The following is an 18,449-nucleotide window of genomic DNA, read 5'->3' as shown; positions in this document are numbered from 1 at the left end:
ATATGTTTCTGGTCGAATATTACGGCAAGCTACTCTTATTCTTTCTTTCATGTTTTCAGTAGTTGTTGGCACTTCAGCGTAGACAATTTCTTTTAAGTACCCCCAAAGAAAGAAATCTGGAGATGTTAAGTCTGGTGAACGTGCTGGCCAGTTAACATAACTACCACGACCAATCCACTTTTGGGGAAACATTTCATCCAATTTTTCCCGAACAACTGTTGCATAATGAGCTGGGCACCCATCATGTTGATACCACATGGTCATTCGTCGATTTAGATTTACTTCTTCCAGAAGTATTGGCAAGTTATGTGTTAAAAAATCGAGATACTTTGCAGCATTAAGATTTCCATCGATAAAAAAAGGGCCAATTAAATGTTCTCCTACAATGCTACACCAAACATTTACAGTCGATGGACGCTGGTTTTCCACCTCTCGCAACCAATAGGGATTTTCAACAGCCCAGTAATGCATATTGTGTCTGTTAACTTGCCTATGGTTTGTGAATACAGACTCGTCCGAAAATAACACATTAGAGAAAAAATCATCATTTTGTCTCATTTTTTTTTGAGTCCAAGTATAAAAGGTAACTCGGTTTTGAAAATCGTCACCATATAGTTCTTGATAAAGAGAGAAGTAGTAAGGATGCAACTTATGATTTTTTTAAATTTTACAAACACTACTTTGTGAAATACCAGACTCGTCAGCCAGCTGGCGAGTACTTACATGAGGATCAAGTGCAATGGCAGCTAAAATATCAATGTGATTGTCTTCATTCCAACGACAGTCTTTGAGCGCGCTCTTTTTTGTGTTTCGACACTTTCTGTTGCTCGAAATAAACTAACAATTTTATTGACAAAAGTCCGTGACGGAAGTACGTTTTATAGGAAACACTCGGCATAACGCTGCACTGTTGCAGTAGGACTTCTACCTGATTCGCCATAAGCAAAAATAATTTCAATTTTTTCGTCTTTTGAAAATCGCACTGCCATTTTACAATATTTATTATTCTAAAACTGAATTGAAACTGTAAGCGAGTAGGACTGTGGGTCCTACTTGTTTACAAATTGATAAAACATCTATTTATTACGTTTTTTTATTCTTTCTTTATTCGACCAGAAACATATTGGAATATCCAACAGTCATTCAAAATGAAAATCGCTAAATGCATTGAAGTAGAAGGACATCAATTTGAACACTTATTTGATTGAATTGTTTAAAAATTATGTTTTTTTTAATTTCTTCTCTTGAATATATCGATACAAACATTTTCGTTAGAACAAAATTCTTTAAAATTGTCAATTTGTGCCAAAACTATCAAATGAATAAAAAAATGTTTCAAGTAAAAACATGTTTGTTGTGAACAACAAATTAGAATCTGTCAAAAAAATGTGGGGTTTCCATTTGAAAAAACAAAGTTGACTTTGATTAGAGCCTGAAGATGATCTTGAATCGAAACAGCGATGATGCCAAAAGTTTTCCCCTTTCATATAATCCCTTTTTTATTTGAAACTTTTTTTCTAAAACTCATAACTTCAGAGATATTTACGTGACACACTTAAAAAACTCACCCTGTATAGAAATATATTACGAGTACTCACTCTAAGGTATCATTATCGCGTAATTACAGGAACAAATTATACAAAGTAAATTGAAATGCCGAAATTTTTCAAAGCTCTCCGGTTACATATTATTACATAATATTATTCTTACATGTTATTCTTAAAATTATTATTACTGTTAGTTTTTATCTATTTCTTATCAGGTGATCAACCAAATATAAATCGTGGCGCTATGATAATTACATTATTATCTGAAACACATATTAAACAAGTTGAAAATATTACCAAGATGTGGTGGGCTTTGGTTCTTCTCTTTGGACTTCTATCGCAAAGCTTTGCTGTAAGTTACTATATTTCTATTCTTGGGCTCAACCTTGAAACAGCATTATAATTCTAGGCAGATGATCTTATAGTAGAAATCCAAGCTGGAAAGGTGCAGGGTACTAGTTACACCTCTCCAAATGGAAAAGAATTTTACACCTGGAGACATATTCCCTATGCTAAGCCGCCTCTTGGGGACCTCAGATTTCAGGTACTCATATTGGAAATACAGTAATAGTATCCTGTATGTTATGAATTTCTCAAAGCGTTTAGACCTGCCGGGATGGAATCTTCCTAACATTTTCTCCCTTGTGGTCATAATATATACATTAAAAAGACCGTTTATAGGCACGCTAAAGTTATGATAAACGAAATGTTTATCACTTTTGTCTGGTAAATAAGTAAACCAACTTTTTTAAGCATGCATCATAATCGTTTTATGTCCATCGTACATAAAGCGGTCTTTACGATGCACATTTGGTTTCTAGAGAAATAATATTATATATAGTGCTTTCATTTCAAAACGAACCTCCCTAAACAACACTTGAATTATCTATTGTTTTAAAATTTCCAAAAACACGTCAATTAAGATGTCGAGGGGGAAACTTTTTGAGCTTATGTCCAATCCCCTACCTTCATCCCCTTGAGCAAGGGGCGACTCACCTCTAAAATCTTAAATGGAATGGGGGTTCGAGTGATACCTCATTTTAAAGGGCATGCAAAGGCCTATTCGTCTACGAAGTTTCAGCTCGTTCCGTTTAGCCATTCCAAAATGGCAGCCACTTGAATTTTTCGATTTTTACAACGAAAAAATTATTTGATAAAATGCTCAAAATGCGACCTGTTATTTTCGAGACAATAATAAATCTATTTTAAAATTCTTTGCGAACATTAATAAAAGTTTATCTGGTAATACCTCTGCATTCCAGTGTTATTATGTTTTTCAGTTCTTGAATATTTTATCAAATGTTCAAAATGCGACCCATTATTTTCGAGATAATAACCCTAAAGAAATGCCAAATGCCTTGCATTCTTTTGATATCAAAGCAACAAACACTAGTTTTTAGGACTACTTAGTACTATTTTAACGTTACTGTTAGAATATTCATTTATCAGATAGTTTGAAATTATTATTTAAAATGGTGTACACTTTGGCTGAAAGAATGGAGATAATCTTCCTTTACGGAGTCAAAAATCGATGCGCTCGTAGAACTGCTAGAGTTTTTAATTAGCGGCATTTAAATAAAAACATCAGTCATAAGTATGTTATCGAATTGGTGCACAAGTTTGAACAAATTGGATCTGTATGCAACAAGAAAACTACACAAGCAAGGGTGGTGAATGAAGCTTGCCAGATTGAGGTACTTAGTCAGTTCGCTGTAGATCCATGTTCTTCCATTCCCAAAGTAACTAATTTGACCAATATTTCGACTGGTTCCATGCACAAAATTTTGAAAATGAACAAGTTTTTCCCCTACAAAATGAAGATTCTGTACAAACTCTACGAAGACGACTATAATAGAAGAATTGAATTTTGCAAATTTATGTGCCAATGGATTGACGAAAACCCTAACTTAATCAAAAACATTTGTTTTAGTGACGAAGCAACATTTTTCTTGAATAGGTTTGTTCACAAATACAATTGCAGGTATTGGGATAATGAAAAAATTCACACTTATTTCGGGAAAGACATACTCAATTCCCACAAAAATTAAATATTTGGGCGGGTATTCTGGAAAACGAAACAATTGAGACATTTTTTCTAGAACAAAATTTAACTGATCAATTGTATCTGAACCTGTTTGAAAATGAAGTTAATCCTCGCATTTTGCAATCTTTGCAAGGTCAAGTGGATCAAAAGGGAGTTTTGGAACTCAATGAAAAAAATTTACATTTCTAGCACGATGGAGCTCCCCCTCATTATACTTTAGCAGTGAAAGAATGGTTTAATGAACGGTTTCTTAGAAAATGGATCGGTCGTCGAGGAGCAACAGATTGGCCAGCAAGATCTTCAGATTTTACTCCCCTCGACTTTTATCTTTGGGGTTACTTAAAATCTAAAGTGTATAAAACTCCAATTGAAAATATTCAATAACTGAAAAACAGAATAACACTGGAATGCAGAGATATTACCAGACAAACTTTCATTAATGTTCGCAAAGAATTTGAAAATAGACTTATTATTGTCTCGAAAATAACAGGTCGCATTTTGAGCATTTTATCAAATAATTTTTTTGTTGTAAAAATCGCAAAATTCAAATGGCTGCCATTTTGGAATGGCTAAACTGAATGAGCTGAAACTTCATAGATAAAAAGGTCTTTGCATGTCCTTTGGAATGAGGTATCACTCGAGCCCCCATTCCATTTAAGATTTTAGGGGTGAGTCGCCCCCTGCTCAAGAGGATGAAGATAGAGGATTGGACATAAGCTCAAAAAGTTTCCCCCTCGACATCTCAATTGATGTGTTTTAGGAAATTTTAAAACAATAAATAATTCAAGAGTTGTTTAGGGTGGTTCGTTTTGAAATGAAAGCACTGTATATTTCAATAGCGATATGTCTAAACAAGGTGCCATATTCATAACACTCCTTGATATCTAAAAACGACCATTACTTCAGGTTAATTCAGGTTAATTCAGGTAAAAAATATTGTTGTATAAGAGTTTCTAAACCCTTTATAAATGTTTCTATCAAGACTTTCTTATATACCTATTTATAATATATTGTTTTGCTCAGCCTCCAGTTAGACCCGATTCCTGGACCAATATTCTGGATGGATCTAAAGATTCTCCAGCGTGCCTTCCTGTTACATCTTCTGACATGGACTCTGTTTCAACATACGGATACAGCGAAGATTGTTTGTACATTAATGTATATTCCCCAGTACCAGCAAATTCAAGTGTAAGTAAATAAGGAAAATTGTTAAGAAAATTTAGAAGTACTTATTTAAATCTTCCCATCACACATGGATAAGTGCAAAATAGTGTTATTTACTATCAATTGTTTACTTAATTTCGATGAATGACCATATCATGCATTTCTCCAAAAATTTTGGACAATAGTGAATCAGTCTATTCAGAAATGAATAAAACAATTTTCTGACAACTTTGAAAATTTTGGCATCTAGAGTGGGACAGTTTCCGTAATTGAGACTGTTGACTATGTGTACTGGTTGCAACAAAATGCGAATAGGTCTTCGTCACCATGAGCCCCCTTCATTAGAGGCTTGCTTGTTCCCCTCTTCACTTGTTCTGAAGATTATCTAAGGCTCGTTATTTTGATTACCTATTCCAGAATCATGGTAAATCAGGCCATTTTCCTAAAACTTACAATTTACTGGAACATCTGTAATGAATATGGAAAAATATATAACACGAAAAATTATTCTAATTCATCTAGGAACAAACCATTTTAGTGAGTAAACGTCAGTGGCGTACCAAAAAAAAAGAAACCTTCTCAAAAATATCACTTAGTTTGTTTTCAAATTGACCAAATTATGTGGACTCGCATAGGAAATGTGTGTTTTTATTTGTAACTATATATCCTGAAAACTGAAGTAACTTTTATGAAAAAAAAAACAAAAAGAGTCTGGAACTCAAGACCCTATTTGTTTGCTAATATGTGATTTTCTACCACTCTCTAAAAAGACACACATTACAGGTGAAACAGTTTGTCTGTGAAAAATGTCCATTAAAATTGTAAGAAAAATGAACGCATCGTCTCTCAAATGTATCGGATATTATTTATTCTAGGCCAGTTTTTCCGTTATGTTCTGGATCTATGGTGGAGGCTTCGTGGGGGGATCTGGAGACTTCTCGTTGACCGATCCCACCGCCTTACTAGAAGACAACGTCATAGTAGTAACATTCAACTACAGACTTGGTAAGCTTTGTATCAAGCCCTATTTTCCTTTATAAACATCTACTTGTCTCAGATATATTTGGGTTCCTATCAACTGAAGACAGCATAGTACCCGGAAATGCTGCACTTAAAGACCAATTGGCTGCCTTGATATGGACTAAAAAGAATATAGCTTTCTTCGGTGGAAACCCTATGGACATTACAATTTTCGGGGGAAGTGCAGGGGCCATATCTGTGGGCTATCACATTATCAGCCCAATGTCCAGAAGTATTATCAATACCATTAACAAATTTCCCAAAAGACTAAGCTGGACTTATTCTTTCAGACCTATTTCAGGGTGCCATAATGCAAAGTGGTGCCGCTGTGACTAATTGCCTGCAAGCAAACCCTCGAGCTAATGCAGTAGCGGTGGCAAAACAAATAGATCCGACAATCACAGATGAAAGTTCTTCAGAAACAATTATGGAAGTCCTGCAAGCAACCGATGCTCAGTTATTGGTTAATGTTAGCTTGGCAACGCGTGTTTTTGATGCTGCTATATCCACAGTATGTCCACTGCTAATTCTTTTAACTTTAAGTTACCCTATCTTCATCTTAGTTTACCCCAATTATTGAAGTAGAAGAAGACAATCCAACTCCCTTCATAAGCCGTCCGTTGTATGAGGAAATTAAAGTTGGAAATATAACGAAGGTGCCCATTATTATAGGAACCAACTCAGAAGAAGGATTGGTTTTAGTACAGAGTAAGTTGCAGTGTAAAAATCGAGCACATGCGATTGATTATGACTTTTAGCTACGGACGAGCTTAATGATTTAGCCCAGTATTATGATGCCAATCCAGATATTTTGTTACCTAACATGAACCTAAAAGACGGAGTTTCGAAAGACACTGTGGTGGAATTGATAAAAGAAGCTTATGCTGGAAATAGCAGTTTTGAAGATGATCCTGCTTCTCTAATTAGAGTAATGAAAAGAGGCGTTTTATCAACTCGTGTAGTTAATTAATAAGTAAAAATTATAGCTAGTGAGCGATGCTTCATTTGTGCGACCCGAACTTAAGCACGGAGTTCTCCAATCTGAATTCAGCAATGTCTACTTTTATGAATTCTCGTTTGTGGGAACACTTAGCGCTGATAGACTCCAAATCCCCGGTAAAATCTTTGATTTACGAAAGAATGAACATAAAACACTTCTATTGTAGGATGTGGGAAAGTGGCTCATGGCGATGAAGTGGGGTACTTGTTCAACATTTCTGCAACACCCATAGAAACTGAAGCTGACTACCTTACTAGGAGCAGACTTGTTAAACTATGGACTAATTTTGCTAAAACTAAGTAAATATATACAAGGTTCTCTTTAATATCATACTAATATTTCAGGAGGTGATTTCTTAGGTCATTTTATGAAGAAAAGTTCATATAAACATGTCCACAACGACCCAAATTTTTAGTTACAGGATATTGAAATTATCTTTTCAAATCGTTATTTTTAAATTTCTCAGAAAGTACTTTAGATGTTGCTTTCAATTTTGCCGCATGATAATATTACATAAAACCCCATATTTTAATAAGAGGAATAATTCTATTCCTTAACCAATAACGTCCCGACATACATGTCTCCCGATATTATTTATGAAAAAAGTGGTACGCCACTGACATTCTTTCGTGGAAATATTCTTTCTGATTAGGTTGGTCAGTTCTATATGAAAAAATTATTATTATAATAAACTCTTAAAATATATAAATCAATTAAGACGATTTTTATTGTTTCAATCAAGAACGGTTCGTCTGACGAGAAAAGCGTTAGAGACCTTTTTCATATGGAATTAACCAACCTAATTAAAAAAAAATATTTTCGCGAAAAAATAACAATGATGTACCACTTTTTTCGTAAATAATATCGGAAGACATGTATGCAGGGAAGTTACTGCTTTAGAGATATAATTACTTCTTTTTATTAAAACATGGTGTTTTATGTCGTATTAACATACGCCAAAATTGAAAGTAATATCTAAGATACTTTCTGAGAAATTTAAAAACAACGATTTGAAAAAAAACCAGCACTCTACGTAAAAATTTGGGCTGCTACGGACATATGTTCATACGAACTTTTCTTTATAAAGTGACCTGAGGACTCGCATCTTGAAATATTGGCACGACATTAAGGAACACCCTGTATATACATGTATAATATGTATATCCGGTTCTGAACTTCAACCATGGGAGTGTCTGTAATTATAAAAGATGCGAAGTCGACCAACTTAAAACAAATTACGCAAAATTACCCCAATTCAACCCACTTCGTATTTTTTATGGTTACCGAGATCCTCATGGTGGAACTCCAAAAATGAACATCGTGTATAATTAATAATGTTCATATTGTTACACACTATTTAATTTTAGAAATCCTACGCCTGAAGATGACTCTGCTGAATTGCTGCAAAATGTAACATGGGAGCCCTTGGATAAAGATAACTTGCAATACCTTGATATAGGAGAAAACTTAGAACTGAAATATCATAGAAAGGCTGAAACTACAGCATTTTGGGATTCGCTTTGGGAGGAATATTCCTTCCATCCGTATAATACGTTTTGAATGTGTTTGCTAGCAAACATTTGTTGTATTAAATTTCAATAAAAGTGAATATCCTATATTGTAATAACGAAATTCAATTCAAGTGATTGCAAAAACAGCATGTTAATATAATAGTGTGCTTCCCAAAAGTGCCTAAGTGCCCACATCTAACAAGGGAGCCCCTGGCGCCCAGGTTCACGGCGCTACTCCAGTCGCCTAGCTCCAACCGAGAAACCTATGGCATACAGATCCATCGTAGACCAGTAGTTAAATTATCATAATAATATCAAATTTCTTTCAAAGTTAAATTTATGCGAAAGCCAAATTGCGTCATACTTAATTGAATCGGTCGATAAATGGTTCAAATCAATTTAAAAAAGTCGAGTTAACTAGAAACAGGAAGAAGATAGTCGACTTCATCCTTGTGCACATACTTCACTACCTATAATTTAATTCCATCCGTCCAGGTAATTTTGAACATAATCCAATCTAAAGGCAATTTAATCGTAGCTCAATTACCTAAAAGAATAACTCTCCTTAATCGACACGCCGATCTCTATAACATGCCGTAAACCTTGCGTTGACGTATTGCGAACTTCACAAAATAAATCATTACTTTTTTACTTTTTCTTATACTCTTTCCAAATTGTTGAACTGCGTTAACTCAGACCGACGTGGCTCAAGTACCTTAAAGAATAACTATCATTCATCGACAAGCCGAGCTGCATATCATGCCGCATACCTCATGTTGACATATTGTAAGGTTTTCCAGATACATCATCACTTTGATAACCTATGTTTTTGAGTCACGTCCGCCCAAGTTATCGCAATTAAAGTAATTGGAAAGTGCAAAAGAATAGGTACCAAAGTGATGATTTATCTCTTGAACTGTACAGAGTGGCCACCGAGAGGTGACCCTGTACCTTATCTCAAAAACTGTAAGAGCTACAAAAAAACTTTAAATATAAAAGTTTCATAGTTTTGTTAATAATTTTTAAGTATTTTATGTTTATGTATACAGCATGTCTCATTTTCGCGGAATGGAAGCTAACTTTCTTATTTTGAATTAGACAGTATACGTTTTATTTTTTTATTTGATTCTACATAAAAATCTAAGCCTTTTTTGTATTTAGTCATATATACCTATCTCTCATAGTTTTTGAAATAATGAAGTTTTTGATTTTTTTTTTCAAAAAATCTACTAGCAAAGAAATAATAATATTTACTTCAATATGCAAATCAAAACGATAATTTTTAAATAGCAAGTGAATGATGGTCTACTAACACTTGATATTTGGTCACTTTGCATTATTTATATACAGAGTACCGAAAAATTTGGATCAAAAAATTGAATTTTTGACGCGCAAAAAGTCAAATATTTTAAATGGGACACCCTATATATTAACTTATATTTTAAATAACTTGTATTTTCTCTATATTTTTTCATATACAGGATGTTTCATAAATATACCGACTCATAAAAACAAATATTTAGAACAAATAAAGTTAGATCCGAAATCGCTTCGTTTCTAAGATACAGGGTGTTTAATTCCTTTTTTTTGAATATTTTTTTAATATTTGAAAAACAGTTTGAGATGCGGACATGAAATTCGGGACATGCTATCACGGGATAAATGTGCATGTTCTGGAGTATACAAACCATTTCCACTTACACCAGTGGCGTCCGTGCGGCCATTCAATGGGATGTTTTTAATTTAAAAACTGGTACGCCACTGACTTTTTTTAATATAAATATTTTTTTCTTAATATTCCATCAATTCTTAACAAAAAAGGCCTCTTAGTGTTTTGTTGCCAGAGTGGCTGTTTTCAAGAAAAAAATTATTTCTCATTCATGTGCCTAGCAAAAAACCGGTGTAAGTTTCAAAGTGTGATTTTTTTAAAGAGAAATTAATGAATAATTCATGAAAAATTAATTTCAAAAAAAACCACTGGTGTAGGTGGAAATGGTCTGCATACTCCAGAACATGCACATTTATCCCGCAATAACATGTCCCGAATTTTATGTCCGCATCTCAAACCGTTTTTGAAATATTAAAAAAATATTAAAAAAAAAGAAATTAAACACCCTGTATTTTGGAAACGAAGCGATTTCGCATCTAACTTTGTTTGTTCTAAATATTTGTTTTTATGAGCTCTACAACCCCTGAAAGTTTGTCGATATATTTATGAAACACCCTGTATGGTATACATTAATCGTCGCCGCAATCTATATGCTAGCTGTTAAGTCTCTGTTAGTCTATATGCTAGGTGTAATGTAATAATCTCTCTAATTTGCAAATAAAATTGTTTTTGAGTTTAAGGTTCCCGTCCGATCACCGAAGTCAAGCGACGTCGGGCGTGGTTAGTACCTGGATGGGTGACCGCCTGGGAACACCACGTGCAGTTGTGTTTTTTTTATTTTTTTTTATACACTTTTCTCACTTATCCATATCATTCGCTAATGCCACTAAACTCTATACGCAACTGCCATACCACGTTGGTCTACCGGTTCCCGTCCGATCACCGAAGTCAAGCGACGTCGGGCGTGGTTAGTACCTGGATGGGTGACCGCCTGGGAACACCACGTGCAGTTGTGTTTTTTTTGTTTTTTTTTTTTATACACTTTTCCCACTTATCCATATCATTCGCTAATGCCACTAAACTCTATACGCAACTGCCATACCACGTTGGTCTACCGGTTCCCGTCCGATCACCGAAGTCAAGAGACGTCGGGCGTGGTTAGTACCTGGATGGGTGACCGCCTGGGAACACCACGTGCAGTTGTGTTTTTTTTGTTTTTTTTTTTTATACACTTTTCCCACTTATCCATATCATTCGCTAATGCCACTAAACTCTATACGCAACTGCCATACCACGTTGGTCTACCGGTTCCCGTCCGATCACCGAAGTCAAGCGACGTCGGGCGTGGTTAGTACCTGGATGGGTGACCGCCTGGGAACACCACGTGCAGTTGTGTTTTTTTTATTTTTTTTTATACACTTTTCTCACTTATCCATATCATTCGCTAATGCCACTAAACTCTATACGCAACTGCCATACCACGTTGGTTTACCGGTTCCCGTCCGATCACCGAAGTCAAGCGACGTCGGGCGTGGTTAGTACCTGGATGGGTGACCGCCTGGGAACACCACGTGCAGTTGTGTTTTTTTTATTTTTTTTTATACACTTTTCTCACTTATCCATATCATTCGCTAATGCCACTAAACTCTATACGCAGCTGCCATACCACGTTGGTCTACCGGTTCCCGTCCGATCACCGAAGTCAAGCGACGTCGGGCGTGGTTAGTACCTGGATGGGTGACCGCCTGGGAACACCACGTGCAGTTGTGTTTTTTTTATTTTTTTTTATACACTTTTCTCACTTATCCATATCATTCGCTAATGCCACTAAACTCTATACGCAGCTGCCATACCACGTTGGTCTACCGGTTCCCGTCCGATCACCGAAGTCAAGCGACGTCGGGCGTGGTTAGTACCTGGATGGGTGACCGCCTGGGAACACCACGTGCAGTTGTGTTTTTTTTATTTTTTTTTATACACTTTTCTCACTTATCCATATCATTCGCTAATGCCACTAAACTCTATACGCAACTGCCATACCACGTTGGTCTACCGGTTCCCGTCCAGTCTTCAGTTTGCTTTCCTAGAGAACGGGCGTGTCCCAAAACTCGACGAAATCAAAACACCGCAAATCCAGATAAAAACTCACGGCGGTAAAACAAAGCGGCGGCATCAAAGAGGCCGACAAAGAGCGGCACTACTGTGTGTTGTGAGTAAGTTTACACCAGTGCATTTGTAGGGTGCCCCGTCAGGGGGACCCTTCGCCCTTCTTCCAACAAATCGCATGAACAGCGACAACCCAAACTTAGAAAATTGTGTTGTGGGCACAGAAACAAACCACTCAGATGAACCACGCGTTCTAACTTCATCAACATCATCGAGCGACCAACACACAGAGGTGTTTTGCAGAGCTAAAAGAAATCGCCACAGCAAACTTTGCTCTCAGCTGAAAGCAAACAAAACTTGTCTGAGATGTAAAGCCCTCCTGAATGGCGTGAAGACGGCCGTGGACGACAATAATTGTACAAAGCTTCTCACAGTAGTAAACCACATCCGTACGAAGCACAACAAAAGGGGGATATCAAAGAATATCTCAAAAACGTGCCCCCCCAGCAACCCGTCACAGGATCCCGAGCTCTCCCGCAACATGGCAACCTTAAGGGCGCCGAAGAATCAAGACGAGCAGGAGTTCATAACCCCATCAAAAACAATCAAATGGGGAAGCCTAATCCGCAATCCCACACAAGTGGAAACGGGCAACAAGTTTAAGCCACTGGAGGAAAAAACGGCGGAGGAAATGCAGACTGAGGAGGCCGAGGACCACCCGCCTACTTCAGCCAATCAAACCCCCCCAGACTCGCAGAACCGAAGAACACCCGCCACCAACCAAAGAAAACGGGGCACCGACAAGCCCCCCCCATTAGTTGTGCCTGGTAAGCTCGTCCATCACAAGGACCTTACCACCAATATAAAATTAATAGTGAAAAATAAATTCACGCTCAAATACGCCAAGCACTCAGTCATAGTCTACGTGGAGGACATTAACGACTGGTCCCACCTCAAACGGAATTTCGAGCTGGCAGATCTGGAATTCCACACGTACGCCGCATCCGAGGACAGAACGCACGCTTTTGTCCTCAGAGGACTGCAAGGGGAAATCTCGCCGGAGGAGGTGAAAAGCGAGCTGACGGAGGAAAATGGTGTCCCAGTGAAAGAAGTCCATCTAATGAAAACCGCCTTCCGCCCCCTATACCTGGTAGTGGTGAATAGCTCGTACACCCTGAAAAAGCTCCAGAATCAGGTGAAGACAATCTTCAATGTCCGCATTAGCTGGGAGAATAGGAGAAACCAGCGGGACATCACCCAGTGCCGCAGATGTCAAATGTGGGGGCACGTTGCCAGAAACTGCCACCGCAAATTCCGATGTTCCAAATGCTCTCAGGAACATCAAATCACGGAGTGCACCGAGGAAACTGCCCTCAAATGTGCAAACTGCGGTGAACCGCACAGATCCTTCGACAAGAGCTGCCCAGTCTATCAGCACAGGATCAAAGCCTTGTCAAAGACGAAACCCACCTACAAAGAGGCCCCTCTGCCAACCAACCCTGCGTGGACCGGACGCCCACCATCTGGACGATGCCTGACCAGCCACGTCCACCCAAAAGGAACGGAACCCCCCCGAAAACGAGCTGCCGTCCCAGGACCATCCGACCCTCCAACCGAGGATTACGATGTAAATTTTCCCAACACGCTCGGCCAGAAAAGTAGGCAGACACCGAGACCATCAGAGGCGCAAAGTGCAAGCACGCAGGTTAAGTTCACTGCTCTAAAAGACAAATTTGAGGAACTAAGCACTTTGATAAATATGGACGAAATGTTGTCGGCATTAGACCATTACATATCCATCTTAAAACCCTGCAAAACATCCGAACAAAAATTTATTGCCAGTCGGCAATTTTTCACCGTCGACATTCAAAATTTCAAAATTTAATTTCAGTCACGTTCAATATTATCGAGTGGAACTGCAATGGTCTAAAATCCAAATTGGGCGAATTCATTCACTATTTGAGTACTAGAAAAATCGACGTCGCCGTGATCGTGGAAACGGGATTGCGGGACGTCGATAAAATTCGAATTAAGCATTTTCGCATAGAGCGAAGCGACAGACCCAACGCAAGAGGGGGGGGTGTTGCTATCGTCATAAGTAACCACATAAATTACAAACGACTCCCTCAATCCCCCACAAATATAGAGCACGTATCCGTCCAGTTGGAAAACGGCGGACTCTTGACCGGAATATACGTCCCTCCCAACCTAAATTTCACACCAGCCGATCTCAATGGCTTTTTCCCACCTAACCGAAGGGTGTTAGTGCTGGGAGACTTTAATGCACGTCACCGCTTGTGGAATAACAACCGCCTAAATACCAGAGGCACAGTGCTCGCGGATTTTATCTCGGACAACGCGGACTTGCATCTGATGTACCCCAGCACACCCACGCACTTCCCGCCCAACGGAATGTCACCCACCACAATAGATCTGGGAATCAGCAGAGGCCTAAACGATTTGCCCGATCTCACCACTGACAACGCTCTCAACTCAGATCATCTCCCAGTACACGTTTCTTGGAACGAGCTCAGGGTAAAACCGGGTGGTACAAAATATTCCTATAAAGATTTCGATTGGAACCTTTATAGGGCCAATATTTCTAACAAATGTATAATTTCAAATCAAATAGAGACCCCCGAAGCTTTGGAGCAAGAAATTCGGAATCTGACGGAGATGATCCAGAGTCAGCAAAGGTCATTGGCCAAAAAAGTACCGGATAGGCCTCCGCCAGATAACTTACCCCCCCAGATCATCGATTTGATAAAATTTAAAAACAAAGTCCGGAAAAGGTGGCAAACTTTTAGACGGGAAGCGGACCGATTGCGGTTCAATGCCCTTACGGTAACCATCAAACGAAAAATAAGCATCCACAAAAATGAATGCTGGTCGAGGACTCTTCAGGATCTGAGTACTCAGGACAATTCCCTGTGGAAAATTGCGAGAAACCTACGTAGAAACTACGAAAAACTCCCCACCATCCGGCACAACGGGGAGGAATCCGTTTCAGATGCGGAGAAGGCCGAGATATTTGCCAGTTTTCTCAGTACGGTACACACAGAAACCCCGAACGTCAATCAGGAACAGATTGCAATTGACGAGGCCGCCCGTAGATTCATTGAGAGGACCTATCCCATCTCCCCACGGGTTCACCGACAAATCCTGTGTACCCCTTTGGAAATCCGGAAATGCTTGCGTCGGCTCCCGAACAATAAGGCTCCGGGACCGGACGGCATAACATATCCTCTCCTCAAGAATTTACCAAGGAAAGCCATCGTCCAAATCACCTACATAGTCAATGCCGTCATCAAACTGCAATACTTTCCACAAGCCTGGAAACGGGCCGTAATAATCCTCATTCCAAAACCTGGAAAAGACCTATCCCTACCCTCGTCTTACCGTCCCATATCTCTCCTGAATACCTTGGCAAAACTAACCGAAAAGGTAATTTTGACAAGGCTAAACAAGATCGTGACCCACAGAGACGTCCTCCCCGCCGAACAATTTGGTTTTAGACCAGGCCACAACACGACCCTCCTTGCGGCGAAAGTGGTCAACGACATCTTTACCGCATACAACCACCAAATGAACACGGCGATGCTCTTTCTGGACATGGAAAGAGCTTTCGACACCGTGTGGCACTCAGGCCTCATCCACAAACTCGCCACAGTTCTCAACTTCCCCCCTCATTTCGTTTCCCTCATTTCCTCCTACATAACCGGACGTTCCTTCAACGTCAAAATCGAACAATCTCTCTCCCGCTCTTACCCACTAGCAGCGGGTGTCCCGCAGGGGACAGTGATGTCCCCATTACTGTACTCCCTGTATATCTCGGACGTACCCAAATTCCCCACCACCAAACTAGCCCTCTACGCAGACGACACCGTCATGTATAATCACAGCTTTTATGCCCAAGGGGCGAAGCAGCGACTGGCACATCACCTCAGCCTCCTCCTTCCGTACTTCCACAAATGGAAACTGAAAGTCAACCCGACAAAGACCGAATTGGTGGTTTTCACCCAGAAAATCACCAATCATCGGATCATGAATCCTTTGCTGGTGAACGGAACCCCGATCCAACAACAAAGAACCGCGAAATATCTCGGAATTGTGCTCGACGAACGGCTGTCCTTCAGGGACCACGTCACGCATGCCATACAGAAGACCTTCGCAGGCCAGCAGAAGCTGTACCCGCTCATTAGTCCGAAATCGGTAATGAGCCCGGCCAACAAACTTCTCATCTACAAAGCGATCATAAGACCGACGATGCTCTATGGCGCACCCGTGTGGTGTGCAATATCTGACAAACAAAGGAAGAGACTACAGATATTCCAAAACCGAATTCTGAGAGGAGTTTTGTCAGCCGGCAGATACACCCGCATACGTGACTTGCACGAGATGACCGGGATCGAGCACGTTTCCGAATACATCGACAGGACCTCCGACAAATTTTACAGATACCAAGCCTCTGGTTCCCCCCTGACGAGGGATCTAACCCGACTCCGATTCGATCCAGATAACCGCGTTAAGCACGGACCGGCGTACAAGCGCCTTCCCATATTCTTCGAGCCATGGAGGCCTCCTTGACTGGCATCAACACCATCCTATCTTACCCCATCTCGGGAACTCTTCCTCAAACTGCCGCAAAGGCCCCCTCCCCCCTCTCGAACGCGCTGATCCTACGCTAAAGGATCCACCGGAAAAGCTTGATAAGAACTCTGTAAGTCTGCTTCAGAGATCTCGAAAGACTTCCGAAATTTCTCGAATGCCACATAGTAAATGAAGCCACCCTTTAAACTGGTTTTTTCAACTGTTTTTCCAGTATATCACCTAATCCAACAACATTACGTCACGCATCAAACAGCCTACCGCAAAACTCTTTCACACACAAGTGTACGTCTTAGTTTCGCAAATGTTCACATAAGAGCTGAGAGCCCAGGTGGTGAACTACCCAGTGTACTCCCTTAAGACACTCTCTGATGGCGACTGGACATAACACCGTCCACCGTGCTCTGCGCACGGTCTGTCACGCGCCACTTTGCATGTCCGACATGTTGGGTGCGAACACTCCCAATTCGTGTATATACTTTATATATACTTAGCTATTAAGGTGTAATGTATGTATTGAAAATTTGTAAATAAAATTGTTTTGAGTTGAGGTTCCCGTCCGATCACCGAAGTCAAGCGACGTCGGGCGTGGTTAGTACCTGGATGGGTGACCGCCTGGGAACACCACGTGCAGTTGTGTTTTTTTTGTTTTTTTTTTTTATACACTTTTCCCACTTATCCATATCATTCGCTAATGCCACTAAACTCTATACGCAACTGCCATACCACGTTGGTCTACCGGTTCCCGTCCGATCACCGAAGTCAAGAGACGTCGGGCGTGGTTAGTACCTGGATGGGTGACCGCCTGGGAACACCACGTGCAGTTGTGTTTTTTTTGTTTTTTTTTTTTATACACTTTTCCCACTTATCCATATCATTCGCTAATGCCACTAAACTCTATACGCAACTGCCATACCACGTTGGTCTACCGGTTCCCGTCCGATCACCGAAGTCAAGCGACGTCGGGCGTGGTTAGTACCTGGATGGGTGACCGCCTGGGAACACCACGTGCAGTTGTGTTTTTTTTATTTTTTTTTATACACTTTTCTCACTTATCCATATCATTCGCTAATGCCACTAAACTCTATACGCAACTGCCATACCACGTTGGTTTACCGGTTCCCGTCCGATCACCGAAGTCAAGCGACGTCGGGCGTGGTTAGTACCTGGATGGGTGACCGCCTGGGAACACCACGTGCAGTTGTGTTTTTTTTGTTTTTTTTTTTTATACACTTTTCCCACTTATCCATATCATTCGCTAATGCCACTAAACTCTATACGCAACTGCCATACCACGTTGGTCTACCGGTTCCCGTCCGATCACCGAAGTCAAGAGACGTCGGGCGTGGTTAGTACCTGGATGGGTGACCGCCTGGGAACACCACGTGCAGTTGTGTTTTTTTTGTTTTTTTTTTTTATACACTTTTCCCACTTATCCATATCATTCGCTAATGCCACTAAACTCTATACGCAACTGCCATACCACGTTGGTCTACCGGTTCCCGTCCAGTCTTCAGTTTGCTTTCCTAGAGAACGGGCGTGTCCCAAAACTCGACGAAATCAAAACACCGCAAATCCAGATAAAAACTCACGGCGGTAAAACAAAGCGGCGGCATCAAAGAGGCCGACAAAGAGCGGCACTACTGTGTGTTGTGAGTAAGTTTACACCAGTGCATTTGTAGGGTGCCCCGTCAGGGGGACCCTTCGCCCTTCTTCCAACAAATCGCATGAACAGCGACAACCCAAACTTAGAAAATTGTGTTGTGGGCACAGAAACAAACCACTCAGATGAACCACGCGTTCTAACTTCATCAACATCATCGAGCGACCAACACACAGA

The 18,449-nt window shown here is 40.0% G+C and overlaps 1 protein-coding gene and 10 non-coding genes across 11 annotated transcripts; all 11 read left to right on the top strand.

Annotated features, from left to right (window-relative positions):
- Positions 1 to 1,822: 1,822 nt before the first annotated feature.
- On the top strand, positions 1,823 to 8,368 carry LOC136419789 (juvenile hormone esterase-like). Its single transcript, XM_066406329.1, has 11 exons — positions 1,823 to 1,899; positions 1,957 to 2,091; positions 4,615 to 4,779; positions 5,631 to 5,760; positions 5,813 to 6,007; positions 6,066 to 6,286; positions 6,339 to 6,483; positions 6,534 to 6,703; positions 6,762 to 6,891; positions 6,942 to 7,074; positions 8,143 to 8,368. The coding sequence occupies exons 1-11, from the start codon at positions 1,849 to 1,851 to the stop codon at positions 8,333 to 8,335; spliced, it is 1,668 nt and encodes a 555-aa protein (XP_066262426.1). The 5' UTR covers positions 1,823 to 1,848; the 3' UTR covers positions 8,336 to 8,368.
- Positions 8,369 to 10,793: 2,425 nt separating this feature from the next.
- On the top strand, positions 10,794 to 10,911 carry LOC136420237 (5S ribosomal RNA). Its single transcript, XR_010753175.1, has one exon. It is a non-coding gene; the product is annotated as a 5S ribosomal RNA (ribosomal RNA).
- A 72-nt stretch (positions 10,912 to 10,983) lies between these two features.
- On the top strand, positions 10,984 to 11,101 carry LOC136407969 (5S ribosomal RNA). Its single transcript, XR_010752057.1, has one exon. It is a non-coding gene; the product is annotated as a 5S ribosomal RNA (ribosomal RNA).
- A 72-nt stretch (positions 11,102 to 11,173) lies between these two features.
- On the top strand, positions 11,174 to 11,291 carry LOC136420236 (5S ribosomal RNA). Its single transcript, XR_010753174.1, has one exon. It is a non-coding gene; the product is annotated as a 5S ribosomal RNA (ribosomal RNA).
- A 69-nt stretch (positions 11,292 to 11,360) lies between these two features.
- Positions 11,361 to 11,478, top strand: LOC136407952 (5S ribosomal RNA). The gene has a single exon (XR_010752041.1). It is a non-coding gene; the product is annotated as a 5S ribosomal RNA (ribosomal RNA).
- A 69-nt stretch (positions 11,479 to 11,547) lies between these two features.
- On the top strand, positions 11,548 to 11,665 carry LOC136407955 (5S ribosomal RNA). Its single transcript, XR_010752044.1, has one exon. It is a non-coding gene; the product is annotated as a 5S ribosomal RNA (ribosomal RNA).
- Positions 11,666 to 11,734: 69 nt separating this feature from the next.
- LOC136407954 (5S ribosomal RNA) lies at positions 11,735 to 11,852 on the top strand. Its single transcript, XR_010752043.1, has one exon. It is a non-coding gene; the product is annotated as a 5S ribosomal RNA (ribosomal RNA).
- A 5,469-nt stretch (positions 11,853 to 17,321) lies between these two features.
- On the top strand, positions 17,322 to 17,439 carry LOC136407968 (5S ribosomal RNA). The gene has a single exon (XR_010752056.1). It is a non-coding gene; the product is annotated as a 5S ribosomal RNA (ribosomal RNA).
- Positions 17,440 to 17,511: 72 nt separating this feature from the next.
- LOC136420235 (5S ribosomal RNA) lies at positions 17,512 to 17,629 on the top strand. The gene has a single exon (XR_010753173.1). It is a non-coding gene; the product is annotated as a 5S ribosomal RNA (ribosomal RNA).
- Positions 17,630 to 17,698: 69 nt separating this feature from the next.
- LOC136407950 (5S ribosomal RNA) lies at positions 17,699 to 17,816 on the top strand. Its single transcript, XR_010752040.1, has one exon. It is a non-coding gene; the product is annotated as a 5S ribosomal RNA (ribosomal RNA).
- Positions 17,817 to 17,888: 72 nt separating this feature from the next.
- LOC136407966 (5S ribosomal RNA) lies at positions 17,889 to 18,006 on the top strand. Its single transcript, XR_010752055.1, has one exon. It is a non-coding gene; the product is annotated as a 5S ribosomal RNA (ribosomal RNA).
- Positions 18,007 to 18,449: the final 443 nt, after the last annotated feature.

The sequence above is a fragment of the Euwallacea similis genome, chromosome 3, assembly GCF_039881205.1.
Source record: "Euwallacea similis isolate ESF13 chromosome 3, ESF131.1, whole genome shotgun sequence".
In the NCBI taxonomy this organism is placed as follows: Eukaryota; Metazoa; Arthropoda; class Insecta; order Coleoptera; family Curculionidae; genus Euwallacea; species Euwallacea similis.
The sequence above is the reverse complement of the archived record's forward strand: the minus strand, read 5'-3'. Positions and strand labels throughout refer to the sequence as shown.